Source organism: Capra hircus, chromosome 3 (assembly GCF_001704415.2).
Source record: "Capra hircus breed San Clemente chromosome 3, ASM170441v1, whole genome shotgun sequence".
Lineage (NCBI taxonomy): Eukaryota > Metazoa > Chordata > Mammalia > Artiodactyla > Bovidae > Capra > Capra hircus.
Genome location: NC_030810.1, coordinates 104862438 through 104887833, shown reverse-complemented (window position 1 = coordinate 104887833; position 25396 = coordinate 104862438). Strand labels below are relative to the sequence as shown.

Below are 25396 nucleotides of genomic sequence, written 5' to 3'. Positions count from 1 at the left end.
TACTAGAGTTTCAGCTTCAGAATCAGTCCTTCTAATGAATATTCAGGACTGATCTCCTTTAGGATGGACTGATTGGATCTCCTTGCAGTCCAAGGGACTCTCAAGAGTCTTTTCCAACACCACAGTTCAGAAGCATCAATTCTTCAGTGCTCAGCTTTCCTTATAGTCCAACTCTCACATCCATACATGACTACTGGGAAAAACAGCTTTAACTAGATGGCCTTTGTTGGCAAAGTAATGTCTCTGCTTTTTAATATGCTGTCTAGGTTGGTCATAACTTTTCTTCCATGGAGTAAGCATCTTTTAATTTCATGGCTGCAGTCACCATCTGCAGTGATTTTGGAGCCCCAAAAAATAAAGTCAGCCACTGTTTCCACTGTTTCCCCATCTATTTGCCATGAAGCAATGGGACCGGATTCTGTGATCTTCGTTTTCTGAATGTTGAGCTTTAAGCCAGCTTTTTCACACTCCTCTTTCACTTTCATCAAGAGGCTCTTCAGTTCCTCTTCACTTTCTGCTATCAGAGTGGTGTCATCTGCATATCTGAGGTTATTGATATTTCTTCCAGCAATCTTGATTCCAGCTTGTGCTTCATCCAGCCCAGTGTTTCTCATGATGTACTCTGCATATAAGTTAAATAAGCACGGTGACAGTGTACAGCCTTGACGTACTCCTTTTGTTGTTTGGAACCAGTCTGTTGTTCCATGTCCTGTTCTAACTGCTGCTGCTTGAGCTGCATACAGATTTTTCAGGAGGCAGGTCAGGTGGTCTGGTATTCCCATCTCTTAAAGAATTTTCCACAGTTTGTTGTGATCCACACAGTCAAAGGCTTTGGCATAGCCAATAAAGCAAAAGTAGACATTTTTCTGGAACTCTATTGTTTTTTCGATAATCCAGTGGATGTTGGCAATTTGATCTCTTAATTCCTCTGCCTTTTGTGAAACCAGCTTTGAACATCTGGAATTTCACAGTTCGCGTACTGTTGAAGCCTGGCTTGGAGAATTTTGAGCATTACTTTAAACTGATAGTGACACACAAATAAATACCACAGAAGACGCCAGGAGTGTTCAGAATCTCTAAGACAAATGGACAGAAATGACTAAACTCTCTCTGTTAGTATCGTGGAGCAGAGTATTTAAAACAGAGCGCCTTCCGTGTTGTAACCAACAGGGAAATAAATGATTATGTCTAATTTAGAACCAAAATCAGACTTAACTAACAACTAGGAAAACAGTTTCTCACATGATTGTCTTACCCATGATGATGTCATTCATCTTAGATATCAGCATTGCAAAATCAGGGAATCAATTTTGATTCTTTTAGGGAGACTGTAATTGATGGGATGTATTCAGGGTTTTGGTTGGGATCTTCCTAGTGGCTCAGATGGTAAAGAATCCGCCTGCAGTACAGGAGGCCCAGGTTCTGTCGCTGGGTTGGGAAGATTCCCTGGAGAAGGGAGTGGCTACCCACTCCAGTGTTCTTGCCTGGACAGGAGCCTAGCTGGCTACAGTCCATGGGGTCACAAAGAGTCTTACGCAGCTGATCCACTAACAGTATCACTTTTTTTTTTCCATTCAAGGTTTCATTTATTTGAAGGAGTAAAACATTGAAGGTGACCCTGAAGGGGTGTGTGTGTGTGTGTGTGGTTTTGTTTGTTAACTTCAGGGTGCCAAGTATACTCTTTCACAACTACTGCCCCTTGTATGCTTGCTGACCCTTTTGGCACCAGGGTAAAATACTAGTTTTGCTTCCATTCCTGTGTTAGCTAAATGAAAGCTTTTATGTTATCTGTTTAATTAGTTTGGTTAAATCTTAAATCTAATAAAGTATAAACCAAATTTTCTTTGATACAGAGTGCTTGGTTCTAGACACAGTTGTTTTCCTGATCTTCTTAACTTTCACAGTAAAGAAATACAGATTTTGGTTAGTTAAAATATTCATATTTCTGGTCACAAATCACTTTCTGCATCATTTTTTAAAATGAGAAAAGTGATATTTAGATGTAAGTAGAATAGTCTATTATCTTTCCTTTCCTTCTTTGTAACTGTTCCCCAAACTTTTTACCACTGCCTTTAAACTTCATATGACCTAGTTTCTAACTTCACCTGGACTGCTTCAGTCTCCTTTTATTTCTTCTAATTCTCCAATCTCATTTAAACTTTCGTCTTATTCCAGCTATATCCTCTGCCTGATTTTCGTCTATTTTCCAGATCCTCTCCTGAGTGTAACATTTACGTTTTAGCTTAATGTTACTTCCTCAGAAAAGCCTTCCCAAATAACTTGCTATTCTTCACATTTTAATTATTTGCCTAGCATTTATTATTTTCTGTTGTTTTTTTTTTTCCTAGTTTTATTAGTTTTTCTTGTTTCCTTTTTGTATGCCTACCCAGGTAAAATGTCTTATTCCCCACTGTTTCTCAGCACTTGGAACAAGGCCTGGACTTAATGAGTGTTCAGTAATTGTTAAATAAATAAATGATGGATTCACTAGAAAGAACCAGTCTTCTAATAAGAACTTTGGGTTCTTCAAATAACTTAATTTTTGCCCTCAGTTTTCTCATCTGCAAAATGTGTATATTCACATACCTAATTGTTACAAGATACAATAGATTAGACTTGTTTGGAGAAAGGTAATACGTCATAATTCGTGAAAGAAATATATTCACCTTGCCTTATTTACTAGAACTTTAAGCCTAAATAAAATCAGAGTCGACTGAATGAGGCCCTCTTCTTTATCTCATTTTCTTTTTTCTCCCTTCTTTTCTTCCTTTCCTTTTTATATATCTGCTTGAGATTTTTATCTCACAACAATCATTAGGAACACGGACCCAATAAGATGAGTGGAAGAAGTAAAAGATGATGAAACATGATAGAATAAAATAAGAAGAATAGGAAAAAAATAAGAAGAATAGGAATTGAATAGGAATTTAGCAAGAAACTGAGGTTTTTATCTTGAATCTCTTTACCAGTTAGGCAGTAAATCAGCTTTGTAGAGCATCAGTTTTCAAATCTGTCAAACATTTCTTGCCTACTTCACGGGATTGACATAAATGATAAGTCAAATGAAAGTACTTTTTATAAACCATTAAGCAAATATACAGCAGTCATTATGATCATATCTGAAATTTAGGTTCCTTCTGCAAAACTGTTGGAGAATGCTAATGAGGTTCTTTCTTAAGTATAATTACTATAAGGCAATTCCAAAAATTTAGATTTTAAAAATATATGAAAGTAAGTCACTGTTAAAACAAATACTCCTCCCCCCCCCCCAATTTTATTTACCAACCAGGTATGTATATAAATTATCTATTTTTGACATGTAGAACAAATCAGAATAGTTTCTTGCATATAAACCATTTGTTACTGCTTATTTTCTTTGTCCCTAATTAGGAGAGTCACATGAAATGACTAGTTTGGGTTCGAAATTATAGAAAAAGAAAATACATTTGTTTTGTAGATAGACTTTTAAAAATTATCACTGTGAATTGTGAATTTGGAATTTTTGCTGCTTTATGAAATTCAATGGACATAAACTTAGGCAAACTCCGGGATATGGTGAGAGACAGGGAGAACTGGCATGCTGCAGTTCATGGGGTCTCAAAGTCAGACGTGACTTTGTGACTGAACAGTGTCAACAACATTTTGTTAACTAATATTTTTGCATAAATTACTGTGAAGCCAAGTGCATTCTTTATTATATTTATAAAGGTGATTTTTAACTCAAAATAGCATTACATTCTTTTTTTTTTTTTCCTCTCTTATTTAAATTTTATTATTTATCTTTGGTTGTGCTGGGTTTTCATTGCTGTGAGGGCTTTTCTCTAATTGCAACAAGTAGGGACTACTCTTGTTCCAGTGCACAGGCTTCTTGTTGCAGTGGCTTCTCTTTCATGAAGCACAGAGTGTGGGACATGCGGGCCTCAGTAGTTTTGGTGTGTGGGCCCTGTAGTTTAGGTCCCTAGGCTTTAGAGTACAGGCTCAACAGTTGTAGCATATGGGCTTAGTTGCTTCACAACATGTAGGATCTTCCTGGATCAGGGATCAAACCATGTCTCCTACATTGGCCGGTGAATTTTTTACCACTGAGCCATCAGGGAAGCCCAGTATTGCATTTTCTTAAATAGAGTATGATTGACCTACAACCCTCTGTTAGCTGCAGCTGTGCAACATAGTGATTCAATGTTTCTACAAATGATTACCACTAAAACAAATGCTTGATAGAGTGATTTTTTTTTTCTGTATTTTACAAGAGGAAATTCTCTTGCCTTTGACTGTTTTCCATTCTTTTCTAATCACAGCCCAAAGAGCAGACTAATCCAATTAAAGAAAGAGAAGCTGGAATACACTCCAGGAGAACATGAATATGGATTATTCCCAGCTCCCATTCATGTTGGTGAGTACTCAGTATACACAATATATTGCCGAAAAGAAATGGTATTTCTTGAGTTTAGGTGAAATGTAATTAATGTCTTTGTGTTCTCATTATTTCTATATCTCCAGGAGGTCAAGTCTTTACCATTTAATTTATAGTCACTCTGAAGAATTTTGCAAACTCTTTTGCTCTCTAGGGGTCAAAATAACATAAGTCTTATTCACTGAAGTGTCAATAAACAACACTCCATGTGTAACATTTGATCCTCTAAGTGAGTCCTCTAGGAAAACCCAACTACTTCATTACTTCAGTTTCTAATGTTTTCTGTGTTCAAAGGGAGATGATTTGTGGATATGTAATAATCAAAGGGGAAAGACCCACTGCTTTTTTGATCATTTATATTCTTGAAAATTGATCAAGTTTTTATCTTTCTGTTTATTTTTGGAGCAAATGTCAAATCTTTGTTTAGCATTCCAATAATAATACCTTCCAGAATCTTATCAGATAAGTAAAGTATACCTGGACGTCATCCTGGATTTCTTTCATTCTTTCAACTCCTCACCCATTCCATCTCCAAGTTCTGTTATTTTCATCCTTGAATATATCCTGCTTCTCTTCAAATCCCACTGCTGTTTTTCAGGTCCATGCCACTATTATCTTTTGCTTGGGCCATTACAGTAGCCTTCTAACAGATCTGTCTACTTTCATTCTTACTCTTTTCCAATCCACTCTATACACAGTAAAAAGAAAAGTCATTTTATAATTTAAATCATATTTAAAACCTTCCAGTGGCTCACCATTAAACTATAAAGTCCTTCTCCCAACACTTGGGAATGATCTGGTTCCTGACTACCTCATTATTCTGCCTCTGCTGTTTCCCAGATTTCCTTTATTCACTGTATTATGTCATGCTGGTCTTCTTTCAGATTCTAGGCCATTCCAGGCTCTTTATAGCCAAAAGAGCATTTTGCTTATTATTACCTTTACCCAAAAAGATCTTCCCACAGTGGATTTCTTCTTATCCTATGAGTACAGGCTAAATGTCAGTACCAGCTTAAATATTGTTTTCTTTAAAATTATTTTCCTGATTTGTCCTACTGAATAGGATTCTTTGCTCTATATCAATTCTATATCACAGCACCCTGTTTATTTTTCTATCATCTTTAATTGCTGTATTTATTTACTCATTTACTAATCTGTCTCCTTCACTAGATTATAAGCTTCAGGAGAACAGGATCATTTGTTTTTCTTTTTCTCCTTTGATTTTCCAGTGCTTGGTGCCTAATAGAAGGTTAATAAATATTGGATATACAAATGAAAGAAAAGGAGAAATCAGAATAAGTTATGAATGTAAGAAGAGGATTTTTTTCTCAAGAACAACTTACTTGTATAGTAAGATGTTGATCCTGTACTTTTAGTATCCTCTTCACTGGTGACTCTCTTGACTGTGGTGCTCTTCTCTGTGTTATGATTATTTAGTTCCTTTTTTCTCCCCAGAAGGCCCAGCACCAGCAATGTATTTAAAGCAGCAAGGATAGACAAGTTATGCAATAAAGATTAGTTTGCTTCAGTTATTCTGTATTGGGTGGCTAGAGAATAGTTTAACTACAACATAGCATTACAAGCATACCTTTCTACCTTTCGGGCGCCTAGATCAGGAAAACCCTCTGGAATAGAAAATGGCTACCCACTCCAGCGTTCTTGCCTGGAAAATTCCATAGACAGAGGAGTCCGTGGGATCACAAAGAATCAGACACGACTGAGTGGCTGAGCACAGCACACACAACATTACAAGATTTAATTCTCAGCTAGATAACTGTACTATTGGTTACTTAAGAAAGGTAAGAGTAAGTTCCATATTCTTTGGGCTTACTACCAAAGTTCTTTTGAAAGAGCCTGTACTTTTAGTAGTGAAATCATGACAGTGGAAGAAGATTCTCAACAGATTTAGCTATTTCGCAGACTCTGCTAGTGATAAACAGGCTTTGAAAATAGAGGTAATTTTAAAAGTTCCATGTAAAAGGAAACGTGACTATTTTGGTCTCACTGGTTTTCCTCTGGATGGGAAGTTGGCTAACTGATAACTCACATTTTGGGAAGAAGTTCTAACTTTTCAGGGGGGTGATAGAGTCAGTTAATTCCAAGGGAGATGAGATGAATGATGGATTGGCCAATATTTATGTTAGATATCTGGTATGAATAGTGTTTAAGAGGTCCAGAATGGAAATCCCTTAATTTAAATAAAGATTTTCACTCTAAATCCCCACTTTAGTTTCTTGCTAAGACTGATCTGTACTCAGTGGTCTAAAATTTTAAGTAAATAATGGGAAAACCTAACTAAGTAGTGGGCTTTTTTCCTGTGAAACAAGATTTAACATCAGGCTGTTACAGGACTGAATTTTTTTTTGCAGTGTTAATTTGTTCAGATAATTTATGAATTATTAAATTCATACAAAGTGAGGCCTGTCAGCTGTTTGGAACAGGCCACTTCCAGCATCATGTAAACAAAGAGCATGGCTTTAAGTCAGCCAGGCCTACATTCAGCTCTGCCTTTGCCATTAGTTATGTGACTAGAATAGTTAAATAAAACAATAATGCATCCTGTCATCAGTGGAGTAGGTGGAAAATAATATTTTTTTTTAATTTTTAATGAAATCATGTTTCCTTATCTCCTCAGAGAAATGAATTTCAAAGAAATTTTACATTTTATGATAAGTACTCATTTATCAAAATATATATTTTACCTTTACATATTTAGTCAATTCATTTTTTATAACAGTTGTACAATGAGTTCAAAGAGGCAAGCATGATCTTTTCAGCACATGGTTTCTATGATAGCCGGATATACCCATATGAAAGGATAAAATAGCTCAAAATGGATCATCAACCTAAATACAAGAGCTAAAATTATAAAACATAGGGGTAAATTTTTGTGACCTTGCATTAGGTAATAATTTTCCTAACTGTCTGACACCAATAAAAGGGAAAAAAAAGACAAATTAGACTGCATTAATATTTAAAATTTTGTACCGCAAATAACACCACCAAGAAACTAAAACAACCCACAAAAAGGGAGAAACATTTTCAAATAAGAGGCTTGTATCCAAAACCCCATATATATAAAGAACTGTTACAACTCAATAATGAAAAGACAATACAATTTTTAAGTGAATAAATTATTTGAGTTGATATTTCCCCCCAAAAAAATGATAGAAATGGTTAATAAGCATATGAAAAGATGTTAAACATCATTAATCATTAGGAAAATGGAATTGAAAATCATAATATATCACTTCACACTCACTGAAATGACTTTAATTAAGATTTATGAGAATGTGAAGAAACTGAAACCCTCACACATTGCTGTGAGAACATGAAATGGTATAACCACTTTGGAAAACATTTTAATAATTAATCAAGTTAATGACAGATTTAATACAAGACCTAGCAATTCTGTTGCTTAGGTAAGTACCCAAAAAATTGAAGATATAGGTCCAGAGACCTCCCTGGCAGTCCAGTGGTTGGGACTCTGTGCTTCTACTACAGGGGACTCAGGTTCCATCCCTGGTCTGCGAACTGGGGTCCTGCATGCCACGCACATAAGCAATATGTGATGTAGCCACACAATGTAATACTGTTGGGCAATAACAAAAAAATTTAGTTCTGAGACATATGCCATATAAAATCCCATGTCTAGGTTTGAATTGAAAATCATGGCATTCCAAGAACCAGGGAGACTGCAAACTGAATTTTAAAAGACATCAATGTATGCCAATACCAAGATAATAGAATAATCTGATAAAGATTTTACAGTAGTTATAATTTGTGGAAAACACTTCAACAAACAATTATAGACATACTTAAAACATAAAAAGATAGAGCCTTGATAAAGAAATGAAAGATAAGAAAAACAAGTAGAAATTTTAGAATACAAATATGCAGTAGCTAAAATACAATGCTCAGGGATAGATTCAGCAACAAAATGAAAGATATACAGGGGACAATCAGTGAACTAGATGATGTAATATTACCCAGTATGAACAAAAGAAAAAATAGACATTAGGAGAGATAGGCTGTGGGACCATAACAAAAGAGCTTATATTTATATTCTTGGTGTCCTGGGAGGAGATAAGAAAGAAGATAGAGATGAAAAAGTCCTTGAATAAATAAAGGGCTTGAAAGCTTCCCAAATTTGGCAAAAGACATAAACCTTCTGATTCAAGAAGATGAGCAAACCCCAAACAGAATATATGCAAAAGAAATCCAGGCTAAGACAACATTTATCAAACTTCAGCATGCTAAAGACAAAACAGTTTTAAAATAATGAGAGAAATGACTCTGTATACATAGGTGTAAATCAGATCAAATGACAGTGGATTTCTCATCTGAATTCATGTAAATGGCACATTTTTCAAGTATGGAAAGAAAAACTGTCAAACCGAAATCCTATACCCACTGAAAATATCCCTCCAAGAATTGAGAGAAGCAAAGGCTTCTTAGGTGAAGGTTAATTAAGACAGTTTGTTGCCAGCAAACTTACCCTATGAATAAAGGAGGTTCTCTAAATGGAAAGAAAGAAACAACCTTGGAACATCAGTAAGGCAGAAAGAATCCAGTCAGCAAAAATATGGGCATTTACAATAGGCTTTCTTTCCTTCTTCTTTTGAATTGAAAGACTTTCCTGACAATCCATTGGTTAAGAATCCATGCTTCAAAAAAAAAAAAAAAAAAAAAAAAGAATCCATGCTTCCACTGCAGGGGACACAGGTCCCATCCCTGTCAGGGAACTAAGAGCCTGCCTCCCAAGTAGTGCAGGAAAAAAAAAAAAAGAACTGCCATGTAATCCAGCAATTTCATGTCTGGGAATATATGCAAAGAAAATGAAAACAGTAACTCAGAAAGATGCATGCACACACATGTTCATAGCAGCATTATTTACAGGAGCCAAGATATGAAAACAGCCTAAGTGTCCATCAAAGCAGGAATGGATAAAAGAGTTGCTGTATGTATATCATATTATAATACACACATGTGCACATATAAACACAGTGGAATATTATTCAGCCATAAAAATGAGGGAATCTTGCAGTTTGCAACAGCATGGTGGACCTTGAGGGCATTGTGCTAAGTGAAATAAGTCAGACAGATACTGTATGATCTCACATATATGTGGAATCTAAAAGTATTTGTGTGTGTGCGTGTGTGATAGAAAAGGGGATCACATTATGTGTGGTTACCAGAGTTGAAGGGTTGTGGGAAGAGGAGTGTGAGTAAATGGTCAAAAGGTACAAACTCCTAGTTACAAGATAAGTAAGAACTAGGGATATAGTCAACATGATAACTATAGTTAACACTGCTGTATATATGAAATTGTTAAGAGAGTAAATGCTGAGTTCTCATTGCAAGGAAAAAATGTTTTCCTTTTTTTTTTTCTTTCTCTGGTTATTGTCTTTGTAAGAGATGATGATGCTAACTAAACATATAGCTGTAGTCATTCACAACATACGTAACTCAAACCATTATGCTATACACCTTAAACTTTTACAGTGATATATATCAATTATATCTCAATGAAACTGGAGGAATATTAATTAATGAACCAAGCCAAAAAAAAAGGATTGTGTTTAGGAAGAAGAGAATTCAGGAAACTGAGGAAAGATTATAATATTGCTTAGTAGATATTCCTTCAGTTCAGTCGCTCAGTCGTATCCAACTCTTTGTGACCCCATGAATCACAGCACGGCAGGCCTCCCTGTCCATCACCATCTCTCGGAGTTCACTCAGACTCACGTCCATCGAGTCCGTGATGCCATCCAGCCATCTCATCCTCTGTCTTCCCCTTTTCCTCCTGCCCCCAATCCCTCCCTTAAAAGGAAACAATTAGTGGAGGACCTCAAAACTTAAGCCATGGAATATATCTTTTCATTTCATTCAAAAATTTAAGACCTGTTCTTTGATCAGGCAGTTTTCTAGATGCTTGTTATACATCAACAAACAAAATAGTAAAGATCCTTGCCTCTGTGGAGCTGACATTCTTCCAAAGGGGAGATAGAAATCACAATATTCCTGTCTTTCTGAATCTCACCTGTTTTTCCTCAGGCTGATAAAACCAAAAACTTGAATCCTTATCATATTTTGCTTAGTGAAATTTAAACAGTTTCATCTTGTATCTTTTATCATTGCTTATAACTCCTTCGGTGGCACACATTTCACTCAAACACTACCACTGCAACTTTTCTTTGGATGGTATTGGGACCATTTTCATAGAATAACAGACTTTAAGGTATCTTGAAAAGAGGTAGAGCCGTTATTACCTCTCTCCTTTTTGTTGAATAGCTCCCTCTCCTTTGGTTCCCTCATTTGCTTAGCTACTTGATTAACAATAGAATGCTTTTGTGAAATATTCTTCCTCCTATTGTTCATATCTTTTTCATATTAGAATTGATTTTATAAACGAAATCGTCATGGACCTTTCCCTTTTAGATTTCAAGGTCAACACAATCTCCTGTTGTCTCTTCCTTGAAATGACTTTTTTGGCCCACAAAATGAGTTTTATTTCAAAGGGAAAAAGTAAAGGATTTCTTTGCTCCTTTCCTAATAGTCAGTGGCAGGATTTGAGATCTCAAGGTTCCAGTATACAATAAGAAAAATCCACAAAAGATATGATTTCATCTAATTTTCAGGTGAAAGTGATTTTTTTTCCATTTTAAAAATGAGGATTAGCTAAAACAGTATTTTTTCCAAATGAGGAACTCCTGAATACCTTCTTCTAAGGTATCTCCAGCAGAATTTGACAAGGATCTTTTTAGGTGAGTCTCACATATTAAGAATGAATTACCTGGCTCTGGTTTCAGACATATTAGAGGAAAGGAAAGACTGTCTCATCATTTTTTTCCCCAACTCTTAGTATATGGAGTAGAGAAAAGTGAAGGTGAAAGTCACTCAGTCATGTCTGACTCCTTGCAACCCCATGGACTATACTGTCCATGGAATTTTCTAGGCCAGAATACTGGAGTGGATAGCCTTTCCCTTCTCCAAGGGATCTTTCCAACCCAGGGATCAAAGAGAAATACAAATAATACCAAGAAAGGCAACATATAACATCTGTGGAGCTGTTTCTAGGAAAGCTCAAAATGTTGGACAGTGGGGAAAATTGTGTTTTTAAAGTTAGTTGAAGTATGGCACTTCCCTGCCTGTTAAGACCCTATGCTTCCACTCTAGAGGGCGTGGGTTTGATCCCTCATTGGAGAACTAAGACCCCCCGCATGCTGTGTGGCCAAAAAAAAAAAGCTGACGTGAATAATGGATGCCTTTCTTTCTAGAAAGAGAAAAGTATTATTTTTAAATGTTCAGAACTTACACTCTACTCCTTCATACTTTTACAGCCTCTTTACAGAAAACGCACTAAGAAAAGAGTTAACCCTTTACATCAAGGGATTTGTCCTGTCTTCTGAGAGCCAATTTTGACTTGCTAAAAAATTACATTTATTTGATTGTTGTTAGAAACAGTACATACTCATAAAAATTCCTAATGTAGAAAGATGTGAATTGAAAGATAAAGTTCCCCTTCCCAGAAATGTACTAGTTTAGCATATACCCTTTCAAACTCTTTCATATATATATATAGAGAGAGAGAGCTATTTTTTCCTGATACTTTGTTACCAAATTTTTCAGCATACAGAAATTTGAAGAAACTGAACACAAAATATTTCATCACAAAAAAAAATCCCATCACCTAGGTTTTGTCATTGATATTTGCCTGATTTATCATGTATTTATCCATCTGTTGTTCCATCATGTTTTTGGATGCACTGCAAAGTAAGCTGCAGAGATTGATATACTTCCAGCTAAATATTTCATCATAATGTCAGAATCAAGATCTCAGTATTTGTTTGTAGGGTTTTTCTTTTGATTTGAATTTACCCTTGATAAAATCCACAAATCTTAAATGTACTTTTGCTCAATTTTTAAATTTTTTTGTACTCCTCTATAATCCAGACCTTTCTCAAGAACATTATCATCATTCCAGAAAGCTCCTTTGTGCCCTTTCCTAGACAGTCCCCACCATATTTAGCCATTTAATGGATTTTTTTTTTTTAAGTCAGCCCTTGCTCTAATATTATTCTGCAGCTTGGAAAATAAGTTTTCACGTGAGTAAATATATACCTCATTTCATTTAACAGCTGCACATTCATTATTTAAATATACCAAAGTCTACTTCCTTGTTGTACTTCTTCATTACAGACTTTGTACTTACACATTCAGCTTTGGTTCCCTGTCAAGAGATGGACTCCAGTCTTCTACCAACTGTAGCCTCAGACAGCAGCTTGTTATATTAACCTCCATAAGTTATTTCACTTAGATATAACTATAATCCATATTGCTCTGTCATCAGATTTATCAAATGAATAAACTCACTGTATTACATGTAAACATGTAATTACATGTTAACAAATAACATTTTTATGGAAAATCAGTTCAGTTCAGTGGCTCAGTCATGTCTGACTCTTTGCAACCCCATGAACCACAGCACGCCAGGCCTCCCTGTCCATACCAACTCCCGGAGTCCACCCAAACCCATGTCCATTGAGTCGGTGTTGCCATCCAACCATCCCATCTCTGTCGTCCCCTTCTCTTCCTGCCCTCAATCTTTCCCAGCATCAGGGTCAATGAGTCACCTCTTCACATCAGGTGGCCAAAGTATTGGACTTTCAGTTTCAACATCAGTCCTTCCAATGAACACCCAGGACTGATCTCCTTTAGGGTGGACTGGTTGGATCTCCTTGCAGTCCAAGGGACTCTAAAGAGTCTTTTCCAACACCACGATTCAAAAGCATCAGTTCTTCGGTGCTCAGCTTTCTTTATGGTCCAACTCTCACATCCATACATGACTACTGGAAAAACCATAGACTTAACTAAATGGACCTTTGTTGACAAAGTCTCTGCTTTTTAATATGCTGTCTCAGTTGGTCATAACTTTCCTTCCAAGGAATAAGTGTCTTTTAATTTCATGGCTATAATCACCATCTGCAGTGATTTTGGAGCCCCAAAAAATAAAGTCAGCCACTGTTTCCACTGTTTCCCCGTCTATTTGCCATGCAGTGATGGGACCGGATGCTATGATCTTCATTTTCTGAATGTTGAACTTTAAGCCAGCTTTTTCACTCTCCTCTTTCACTTTTATCAAGAGGCTCTTTAATTCTTCTTCACTTTCTGCCATAAGGGTGGTGTCATCTGCATATCTGAGGTTATTGATATTTCTCCCAGCAATCTTGATTCCAGATAACTCCTCCCTATTTTTTTGAGGGCAGATTTATTACGTTTTCGTCTTAGTCTGAATGTGGTAGTAACTTTCCCCAAAAATTTTTAATGAGAAAAGTGACTTTCTTTTACATTTTTGCAAATCTCTTTGATGTCTGACTAATATAGGACAGTTGGATTTTCTAATCTGTTTTTGCATTCTGTTTGTTGTGATGTTATTATGGTTTAAATATATGAAGAAATCTGACCTCACTTGGGTAAAAAGTTGTCAAAGAGAGGAAGATTTAATAATTTCACATAATTGTAGATATTCTTTTATATTGTAGCAAAAATTTAAAATGTTCCTTAACATCCTAATGCTGGAGTATGAAATCAATGGATTTTTTGTATTGTTGCCTCTCTTCTAAGTTAAATAGATTTTTACCCATGTATGATTTTATCACTTCATGCATTAGACATTGGAAAATATTAATTCACTAAATTATATTGCTCTTCCATTTCCTGTATGTATCCCTAACAATTCATATTTGTGATTTGCCACTTATTTCATGAGAAAAACTTAAGTATTGGAAAACAGAATCTCATGATAATTAGTAGACACAAGTTTTGCAAAATTTCGATGTTCACTTCAAACTAAAATTTTATCATTGGAAACGTATTTTCATTTGGAGTTCTTGAAGTTCACTGGATTTATTTTTAGTTCCTAGGTTAGAATAGCCATTGTCTGTCAGTTCTTTTAACATGTCGTTCTATGAAAAAAGCCAACTAGTTCAGCCCACCATTCAAATATTTGTACAAGTGCATTTCCTTAAGATAACCATCATACCTTAGTATATAGCAGAAGTGCTTTATGCATACTTGCATTGTGTCATGCAGAATAAAGAGTTTGGTTTGTGGGTCAAGATTTAATATTTTTACTACTTTATCAAGAGCATTCGTAGATAATGCCATATAGTTCATTTCTACTGGTTTCGTTCTAATAGAGATTTGTGCCACATGCCTTGATTCATACTAAAACTACAGCTTTACCCACTATTCCTTTTATCCCATTAGTACAAATGTCAGCATAATGAAAATGCATATAATATCTTAGTTGTGTTACCAAAATAGTTTTGACCTCTCAGATCCCATGGGGTAAGCAGAGCACACTTTGAGAATTGCTGGTCTGGAGACCATGATAAAACACATCCAGATAACAAGGAAACGTCTAAATCCTGCAAGAAGTGAGTCGAGCATCATAGTGCTTCATGAACAAAAAGATCATATAGAGTAAAGAAATTGTGGCGCAGGGTGCCTCTTTATGGTAGAAAGGGGCTTTGAAACTGGCTAGAAAAAGTAGAAGTATTTCAATAGGTAGGAATAAAAATGTTAATAGATGATAAATTTACATGTAAATACTCGAGTTATTTAAATTCAGAGTTTTCTATTTTGGAAAAATTTTATACTTCTTTTGTAGTTAGCCTTAAATTATATACAATAATGGAGAAAAGATAATAGATGCTCTCGTTAGTGACTTTAATGATTGACCAATTCTTAGTATTTAGTGTGCTTCATAATGATGACTTACTTTGCAGTAAGTTTGCTATGCTAGTTGTTTCATATAAGCTAAAATTAAAACATCTTTAGCATATACCACATGGAGCACAGTGGAAAAGAATAGCAAAAATTAAAAATTGGTGATGGAAAATTCATAAAATTTAACATGAAATGTTTTTTTTTTTTTACTCTGCATGTTAAAGCTTGTAGCTGTTTGACCCTTTGTATAAATAAATATTGAAATGGATAGTATTGTTTTATTTCAGGAAAATATCTAAGGCAAAAGAGAATTGATTTTCAGCTTCCCTATGACATTCTTTGGCAGTGGAAGCATAATCAGGTATGAATTTATCTTATCATATTTCATTCTTTTTTTTTTTCAGTTTTATTTGTTTAGTTATTTTTTACTTTACAGTATTGTATTGGTTTTGCCATACGTTGACATGAATCCGCCATGGGTGTACATGTGTTCCCCATCCTGAAACCCCCTCCCACCTCCCTCCCCAGATATTTCATTCTTAAGTGCTCAGTGGGGGAGAGGGAGATGCAAGTCTTTTTCTCTGCCTCCTTGTTATGCTCTCATCTTAGGAAATACAGAGAAGTGTCCCTGTGAAGGTCAGAGACTAAGAAAAATGAATTTGCATCCATATTTAATATGACCTATTTGCCTTTACTCATAACTTCAAAATAGCAGTAAGTTCCTGCTTCCTTAGGAAACCTTCAGTTATTATTCTGGGCTTTTATTTTGGTAGCAAAGATTCTGTTCTGTAAGAATCCTGTTTGATGCAGGTCTCAAGAGAATTTAGATGTACTGCCAGCAGCATTAAGAAATTTCAGGCTTTATTTTTGTTGGCTCCTTCCCATCAGTTTGGAATTTATTTTTCACATACAAAAGAGAGTCTTCTACCAAAGGAAACAGGGAAAATATTTAATACTCTTGTACTTTTAAATATATTGGGAACTAAAACTGGAAAGGTGCTGCTTTTCTCTCTTACTTACCTAATTGAAAAGTTTCCCCCAGTAATTTTTATATTTAGCAAAAGCCCCCAGAATCCATATTGGGAACTACCATTGGGAAATAGAAATAGTCATGCAAATGAGGTAAATAGGCTCCTGAGTTTTGCCAAAATTCCACCAAAGTTTAATCTTGGAAAGCCAAAAGCAGTGAACATTCCCATCTGCATTCTCTTCTTTGATGGTCTCTCCTGAATTTTAAGAGGGTCAGTATGTTAGATATTTGTCTCAGAGTCATAACAATAAAGGAGATAGTGTTTTGACTCACTGTACCCACTGAAAAATGATGGTGGGATTATTCTTATAGATTAATACACTCTAGCTTAAACAGCTTAAACCAAGCTCCCATTTGTTTCTTTGTTTGTTTTTTGGTACTGTCTTCTATAGTAAAACACTCACAGACTAATACATTTTCTTTCCTAATGCATTCTTTATTGCAATATGAGAACACCATTATCCTGCCTGCCGTCTTCCCTTTGTTCACTGAATTAATTGCCTTAATTAAAATGTAAAATGTGTTTTCCTACAACACTCACCCTGAAAAAGCCGGGATACTTATCTTTTTCATATCATATACCTACCCTACCCATCTGAACAAGCCCTGTGCAAGTTTTCCTTTCTTTTCATAGAGGGAAATAAAATCTTAATTTATCCAAATGAATAGCTTTAATCTGCAGTGTGATAATCATTTAAATCTGTCCAATAACTTGCTAAAGAAACATCTAACAAAAAATGCATTTTCTTTAATCTACTTATGATTGCTTCTGTTGAATATAGTTCTTTTACCCTGATCTGGTAAGTCACCTTTTATTCCAGGGTAAAAAGTGATCACACCTCAAATGTATCCAACCCAGAAAGTAAGTGTTTCCATATGGGCAGAGTACATGGATAATTTCTTTATTTTTAGTGATTTATACTGTTTTCTGGCATTTGAAGTTGAATGCTATATCGGGATTTTTCTGTTTTTTCTTCTAGCTGTACAAGAAACCAGATGTCCCACTATATAAAAAAATTCGTTCAAGTGAGTAAAATGGGAGCTGTTTTTTCTGCCTCCATACCATCAGTGTTCTCAGCCTGGCACTTAAAAATTACTCTATATGTTCACAAACTATTCTTTGCTGTCTTCTCTCAAGATGTCTACGTTGATGTCAAACCCCTTTCTGGTTATGAGGCTACCACTTGTAACTGTAAGAAGCCAGATGATGACACCAAAAAGGGCTGTGTGGATGACTGCCTCAATAGGTACTGTACTAAACTAATTCTATAAGCACAGGCTTTAAGATCTGTAAGACACTTCATTTAGGGGAATTCCCTGGTGGTCCAGTGTTTAAAACTCGGTGTTTTCACTGTCAGGGGCCTGAGTTCAATCCCTAGTTGGGGAACTGAGATTCCACAAGCCACGTGGTGTGGCCAGAAAAAAAAAAGATTTCATTTAAAGGAAAAGGTTAAGTAGACTCTTTGATTTCCTCTCAAGAAATCAAAAAGGATATATGAAACTTAACTGATAGACTGTCTCAGTCTGCTTGGGCTGCTATAACAAACTATCATAGACTTAAATAATAGAAATATATTTCTCACAATTCTGGAGGCTGGGAGGTCCATGGTGAAATTGTCAGCAGATTCAGTGTCTGGTGAGGGCCCACTTCCTAGCTTATAGACAGAGCTGCCTTCTCCCTAAATACTCACATGGCCTCTCCTCAGAGCATGCTCATGGTAGAAAGATACTTCTCTCTCTTCCTCTTCTTAGAAGGCCACTAATCCAATTATGAGGGCTTCTCTGGTGGCCCGGTGGTAAAGAACCCACCTGTCAATTCAGGAGCTACAGGAGAGGCGAATTTGATCCCTTGGTCAGGTGAAGTGAAGTTGCTCAGTCGTGTCCGACTCTGCGACCCCATGGACTATAGACTACCAGGCTCCTCCGTCCATGGGATTCTCCAGGCAAGAATACTGGAGTGGGTTGCCATTTCCTTCTCCAGGGGATCTTCCTGACCCAGGGATCGAACCCAGGTCTCCCGCATTGCAGGCAGACGCTTTAACCACTGAGCCACCAGGGAAGCCCCAGTAGATCCCCTGAAAAAGGCAATGGCAGCCCACTCCAGTGTTCTTGCCTGGAGAATCCCAGGGACGGGGGAGCCTGGTGGGCTGCTGTCTGTGGGGTCGCACAGAGTCGGACACGACTAAAGCAACTTAGCAGCAGCAGCCAGTATTCTTGCCTGGAAAATCCCATGAACAGAGGAGCCTGATGGGCTATGGGGTTGCAAAAGAGTCAGACAGGACTGAGAGATTAAACAACAACAATCCCATTACAAGGTTCCCACCTTCATTAGCTAATAAAACCTATTCACCTCCCAAAGCCCCTACTTCCAAATAGCATCACACTGAAGGCTAGGTCTTCAACTGAATTTTGAAGGGACATATTTAGCCCAAAACATGGGCTAAATAGAGTAATAGGAAGCAATGTCATGTCGAGTCTTATGTACTCAGGTTTAAATCCTCTTACTGTTATGAGACCTAAGGAAAGTTCTTTAACCTCTCTAATAAAAATAATACTAGTAGAAGGTCATGATACATTTGGGGGGAAACTAAGTTGGTAGACATTAGGCTATAGAAGGTATGTTAATACACATGATGATTGAGTCAGTGATGCTAATGAGAGATAGTAAGGCTGTTCTCAGAGATAGGAAGTGTGAGTTCTTAGTGAGATTGAGATTTCAAAATGAAAATGTCTAATTGAGATAAAGGATTCTATCTCTATTAACCTAAGCAGATAGGTAGCAAAGGAGAATTAATGAACTTCCCATCAGTGTTCCTTGTTCTAGATAGCTTTCCTAGACAGATAGCTGCTTCTCCAATTTTGATCTCTAGTCAGCTGTCGTGTGGGCTGAGGGAATCAGTGTTTTTGCTTTAATGTGCCAGTTGGGAAATTCTACCTTACCTACATCACTGTAAATTTTCATCTTGTCATTGTACATACATAGAATTGTACATAGTAGTAGTAGTAGCTTGGTGATTTAGGTAGTCGATGTCTTATGCAGATTATTTTCACTCTCAAGTATTTTATATATGTGCTTTTATGTAACATTGTAATCCTTAAGCTCATCCTTTTTAGATGTCACAGCTTGCCATTCTTCTGTTGTTCATTATTCAAGTTACTTTTAACATTTTGCTATTAAAAATTATACTACTATGAAACTGTGTAACATACATATACATGTATACATATATATATGTAATTCTTACTCTATACTCTCTAATAGCTCTTGTAAAATACTTCGGTAATTTTTGGTATCACCACCAATATATATTTATTTCCTCTTAGTTCCACCTCCTTTAGTTACTGACATCTAACTTTATTTCTAGTGCTTTAGTATTTCATTGGTTTACTATTTGAGAGTATCATATGTCCTTAAAGTTGTTTAAATATGCATCTCTTTAGATGCTAACATTTCTGTGCTTTTTGTATGATATTTATTGTCTATGAAATTAATATAGCTGCCTCATTGCTTATTTCCTTTCTTTCTTTTGATAGTTCAGGAAGTTGTTGTTGTTTAATTGCTTAGTTGTGTCTGACTCTCTTGTGATCCCATGGACTGTAGGCCACCAGGCTCACCTGTCCATGGGATTTCCCAGGTAAGAATACTGGAGTAGGTTTCCCTTTCCTTCTCCAGGGGTTGGGTCCTTCCCAACCCAGGGATGGAACCAGAGTCTCCTGAATTGGCAGGATTCTTTACCACCGAGCCACCATGGAACCCCTCGTATATTCTTAGTATAGAAATAAATATGTTAGTGTTTGCCCAGGATGCTGAGTGGACAATTAACTTATTAATTTACAAGAAGCATCAGTGTTCGCAACTTGACTTGGATATTTTCAGTATTATTAACTTTTGAATTTAGACACTATTACCTTGTTAATAACTTTGTTAACCAATCTAACCTTATTAAAATAAAAATTAATTTTATGCATTTTTTTGGCTGCACTGGGTCTTAGTTGCAGCATATGGGATCTTTTAGTTGTAATGCATAGGATCTTAGTTGCAGGATGTGGAATCTTTTTAGTTGCACCATGAGAAAACTCATTTGCAGCATGTGGGATCTAGTTCCCTGACCAGGGATCAATCCCAGGCCCCCTTCATTGGGGGCGCAGAGTGTTAGTCTCTAGACCAGTAGAGAAGTCCCTTTGAATTCATTTTTTAAATTCCTGTTTTAAAAAATGGGTTCATATAGATGATATGTAGTGTTAACTGACATATAGTTATTCCTTTTTTTTCTAGAATGATCTTTGCTGAGTGTTCCCCCAACACTTGCCCCTGTGGTGAGCAGTGCTGTAACCAGAGGATACAGCGGCATGAGTGGGTGCAATGTCTAGAACGATTTCGAGCTGAAGAAAAAGGTTGGGGAATCAGAACCAAAGAACCCCTAAAAGCTGGGCAATTCATCATTGAATACCTAGGAGAGGTTGTCAGCGAGCAGGAGTTCAGGTACAGTGGTAAATCATACTCCAGGAAAATGGCAGAGGTACCAGATTAGAATGGAAAATGAAATATTTGAAGTTTACTTTCAAATTAATCATTAACTGGGTTTTAATCATTTCTCTCCTCTTTAGGAACAGGATGATTGAGCAGTATCATAATCACAGTGACCACTATTGTCTGAACTTGGATAGTGGGATGGTGATTGACAGTTACCGTATGGGAAATGAAGCCCGATTCATCAATCACAGCTGTGACCCAAATTGTGAAATGCAGAAGTGGTAAGAAAACAAGGGAAGGTAAACCCAGCAGAGCAGAAAGTATTGAGGACATCCTGAGATTGATCTTAATAATCAGCTTATACAGAGCAGCTCAGGCAGTTCTCTGTTATGACAGATCCTCCCAGGTGGAGAGTAAGCTCGTATTGTTTCTTCACACTTCAACCTAACTACTCCCAGAAGAATGTAATATTTATTTGTGTGTGTGTGTGTGTGTGTGTGCGCGTGTGTACATATATGATAATACCTACTGTTTATTGACTGCTTACTATATACCAAGCACTGCTACATGGTTCTTACATCCATGCATTTAGCATGTTTATCACATCCTCACTGGATTTGTCACAATGATAAGTAAAAATAAGTGAGATAGATTAGAATCTTATTTAGAATGAAAAAAATACATCTAAAAAATAATCTCACCTTTTGAAATGGCCCACACTCTGTAGAGTGTGTTGTTGTTGTTGTTGTTTAGTTGCTAAGTTGTGTCCAACTCCTTTGCAACCCAATGGACTGTAGCCCGCCAGGCTCCTCTGTCCATAGTATTTAAAATATAAAATTTAAAAAAAAAGAATAATTCAGAAAAGATAACATGATAGAGGAGGATTCTAAGAAAATGAGAGAGTAGGAAGCAATAAGAATCTATCTCCATTTAGACAATTGCACTAGCAGAATCTGTCTGATAAAACTGTTTGGAAGTCTGGAGTCTGTTGAAGGCTTGTAACATCCAGGAGATGTTTTAGATGGTCAGTTGTGGTTCATTTCAATCAATTCAAACTCTTAACTCAGTAGTAGCTACTCATCCCTACCCCCAGGCAGGCAGCTGTGCAAGTACTCCTGGAATAGCTTGCATACAGCTTGCAGATGCTAGGGTGGATAAAAGGGGCCCCTTTCTCCAAATACTGAATCTCTGTGCTCTGATTGCTGATTCTGATCACAGAGGTGCACACGAAGAAGCAGGCAGCCACTATTGTACCTCCCACTGTTGCAAGTCCCTCTCTCTCCAGCTGTAGTGACTTTCAGGAGATTTTAAGGTACCCTCTTTTGCCCACCTTCATTTTTCATTTCTCGTCTTTTAGGACAGAAATTAAAGACTTAACACATGCCAAAAGAATTACATATGTTGGGGAATATAGTCAGTCACATATCCAAGGGAAGGATCAGAAAAGACATAAGACACTAGGTTTACACTTGAGGCTGATCCTTGAAACAGGAAAATAATAATAACAAAAAACAGTGAATAGGAAAGGGGAAAATCTAATTCCCAAGTTACCACATTACTCGATTCAGATGTCCAGTGTTCAGAAAAATCATGAGGAATATAAAGACATTAGAAAATATGGCCCATTCAGAGAAAAAAAAATAGTAATTCAGTAGAATCTGTCCCTAAAATGGGCTAATGGCAGACACATAAGACAAAACTTTTAAACAATTGCCCTGATGACGCTCAAAGAACTAAAGGAAATTGTCATGAAAAAGTCTTTCATGAGAAAGTCATGAAACTGATATGAAAAAAATGGAAATATCAATAAAGAGATAGAAAACCTAAAAAAGAAACCAGAAAGGAAGTCTGGAACTGAAGATGTACAATAATTGAAATGAGAAATTTACTAGATGGATTCAGAGGCAGGTTTGGACAGGCAAGAGAAAGAATCAGTGAACTCAAAGATGAAAACCACTCAAAGTAAAAATCACTCAGTCATGTCTGGATCTTTGCAACCCCATGGACTGTGCAGTCCATGAAATTCTCTAGGCCAGAATACTGAAGAGGGTAGCCGTTCCCTTCTCCAGGGATCTTCCCAACCCTGGTATCGAACCCAGGTCTTCCACACTGCAGGCAAATTCTTTACCTGCTGAGCCACCAGGGAAGCCCAAGAATCCTGGAATAGGTAGCCTATCCCTTCTCCAGCAGATCTTCCCAACCTAGGAATTGAACTGGGGTCTCCTGAATTGTAGATGGATTCTTTACCAGCTGAGCTACCAGAGCAGCCCATAGGACAATATAAATTATCAAGCCTGAGGAAAAAGATAAAGATTGAAGAGGAGAGAGTTCTAAGTGACCTTTGGGATACCATCGAGCAGAACAACCATATGTATTGTGGATGTCCCAGAGGGAGAAAACAGAAGCAAGAGAAAATATTTGAAGAAATAATGGTTGAAAACTTAACAAATTTCATGAATGATGTGAATATAAATACCCAGGGTACTTAACAAATTCCAAGTAAGATGAATTCAGAATGAGACACATACCAAGACATTAAAATCAAACTTTCAAAATATAAAGAGCAAGTCTTGGAATCAGCCCAAGACAAACAAATCATTACAATACAGTGACATTTTGGAGGCCAGGAGATAGTGGGCCCATGTATGTAGTGTGCTAAAAGAACATGTCAACCAGGATTCCTATATGTAGCAAAGCTATCCTTCAGAAGTGAGGAGGAAATAAAAACATTCCCAAATAAAAGATGAGGGACTTTTTGAGTGCTAGAACTACCCTGCAGAAATACTCAATGGTCTCCTCCAAAGTGAACTTACAGGACACCAGACAGTACTTCAATGCCATATGGAGAAATAAAGATCTTAATAAAGGTAAATACATGGGCAATTACAAAAGCTAGAATTAATTTGACAGTGTTTTCTAGCTATACTTTTTTTTTTCTATACAGTTTAGGAAACTAATGCACTTAGTGGAATTGTTAGCTAATTTTTTTGTGCACATAATATAAAGATGTAATTTTGTGACATCTGGAAGGAAGAGAAATGGCTGTAAAGGACTAGTGTCTTTTTATGTTATTCAAGTTAAGCTACTATAAATAAAATTATAGTTTTATAACTTAAGGATGTTCAGTGTAATCCTCATGATAACCACAGTGCAATACCTACAGACATGTACAAAAAGAAATTCAGGAAGAATGTAAACATTTCACTCCAAAAAATTAACTAAACACACTAAAAAGCAGGAATTCAGGCAAGGAGGGACAGAAACCTCTAGGGCATATAGAAAATAAATTGTTCAGTGATAAGTAACTCCTTATCAGTAATTAATTTAAAGGTAAATGGATGAAACTCTTAAGAATGGGATTCAGCATCATTTATGATTTAAAAAACTCTACAAACTGGGTAAAAGAATGTATCTCAATATAATAAAAGGTGAATGTGACAACCAACAGGTGAAAAATTGAAAGCTTTTCCTCTGGAATCAAGAATAAAACCAAAACAAGGATGTCTACTCCTACCACTTCTATTCAACATAATACTGCAAGGTTTACCCAGATGAGGTAGCTGCTGCTGCTGCTGCTAAGTCACGTCAGTTGTGTCCGACTCTGTGCAACCCCATAGATGGCAGCCTACCAGGCTCCGCCGTCCCTGGGATTCTCCAGGCAAGAACACTGGAGTGGGTTGCCATTTCATTCTCCAATGCATGAAAGTGAAAAGTGAAAGTGAGTTTGCTCAATCATGTCTGACTCTTCACGACCCCGTAGACTGCAGCCTACCAGGCTCCTCTGTCCATGGGATTTCCCAGGCAAGAGTACTTGAGTGGGATGAGGTAGGCAAGAAAAAAGTAAAAGGCATCCAGTTGAAAAGGAACAAGTAAAACTGTCTATTTGCAAATAGTATTACATATGAAAAAATACTATATATATATTATATGTATAATATAGAAATTTAGAAAATTACATATAGAAAAAATATTGTTTGCAAACAGAATTACGTGTAGAAAACCCTAAAAACTCCCATCAGAAAACATTTTAGAACTGAAAATTTATTGAAGTTTCAGGAGACAAAATCAAAATATAAAAATCAGTTGCATTTTCATACACAAGTAACTGTCAGAAATTAAAAAAACAATCTTTTTGCAATAGCATCAAAAAGAATAAAATACCTAGGAATAAATTTAGCCAAGGAAGTGAAAGACCTGTACACTGAAAACTGTAAGCTAGTGATGAGAGCTTACAGGAGACATAAATAAATGAAAAGAATACTCTGTGCTCATGGATTTGAAGAGTTATTACTGCTTAAATGTCTGTACTACACAAAGCATCCTACAAATTCAGTACAATAAAGATAAAATTCCAATGGCACTTTGCTCAGAAGTAGAATAATCCTAAAACTTAAGTGGAGCCACAAAAAATCTCAAATAGTCAAAACAGTCTTGACAAAGAACAAAGCTGAAGGCAACATACGTCCTGATTTCAAGCTATATTACAAAGCTATAGTAATCAAAACAAAACAGATACATAGATGAATGGAATAGAATAGAGAGCCCGGAAATAAACCCATGCATGTATGGCCAATTGATTTATGGCAGAGGAGCCAAGAATATACAATAGGGAAAGGGCAGTCTCTTCAATAAAGGGTGTGTGAGAAAACTGCACAGCCACATGCAAAAGAATGAAATTGGATCACTGTCTTTCAACATAAACAGAAATCAATTTAAAGACTTAAATGTAAGACCTAAAACCATG

At 36.4% G+C, this 25396-nt stretch overlaps 1 protein-coding gene across 5 annotated transcripts in view; it reads left to right on the top strand.

Moving 5' to 3' along the window:
• ASH1L (ASH1 like histone lysine methyltransferase) overlaps positions 1-25396 on the top strand; it is a 206579-nt gene that overhangs the window by 145472 nt on the left and 35711 nt on the right. For all 5 annotated transcript variants that reach the window (XM_018046245.1, XM_018046246.1, XM_018046242.1 and 2 more), the window contains 6 exons: positions 4299-4393; positions 15436-15509; positions 17159-17204; positions 17317-17425; positions 20455-20661; positions 20787-20933. In XM_018046245.1, coding sequence (XP_017901734.1) covers positions 4299-4393; positions 15436-15509; positions 17159-17204; positions 17317-17425; positions 20455-20661; positions 20787-20933 — 678 coding nt within the window. The remainder of the gene's footprint in view (positions 1-4298; positions 4394-15435; positions 15510-17158; positions 17205-17316; positions 17426-20454; positions 20662-20786; positions 20934-25396) is intronic.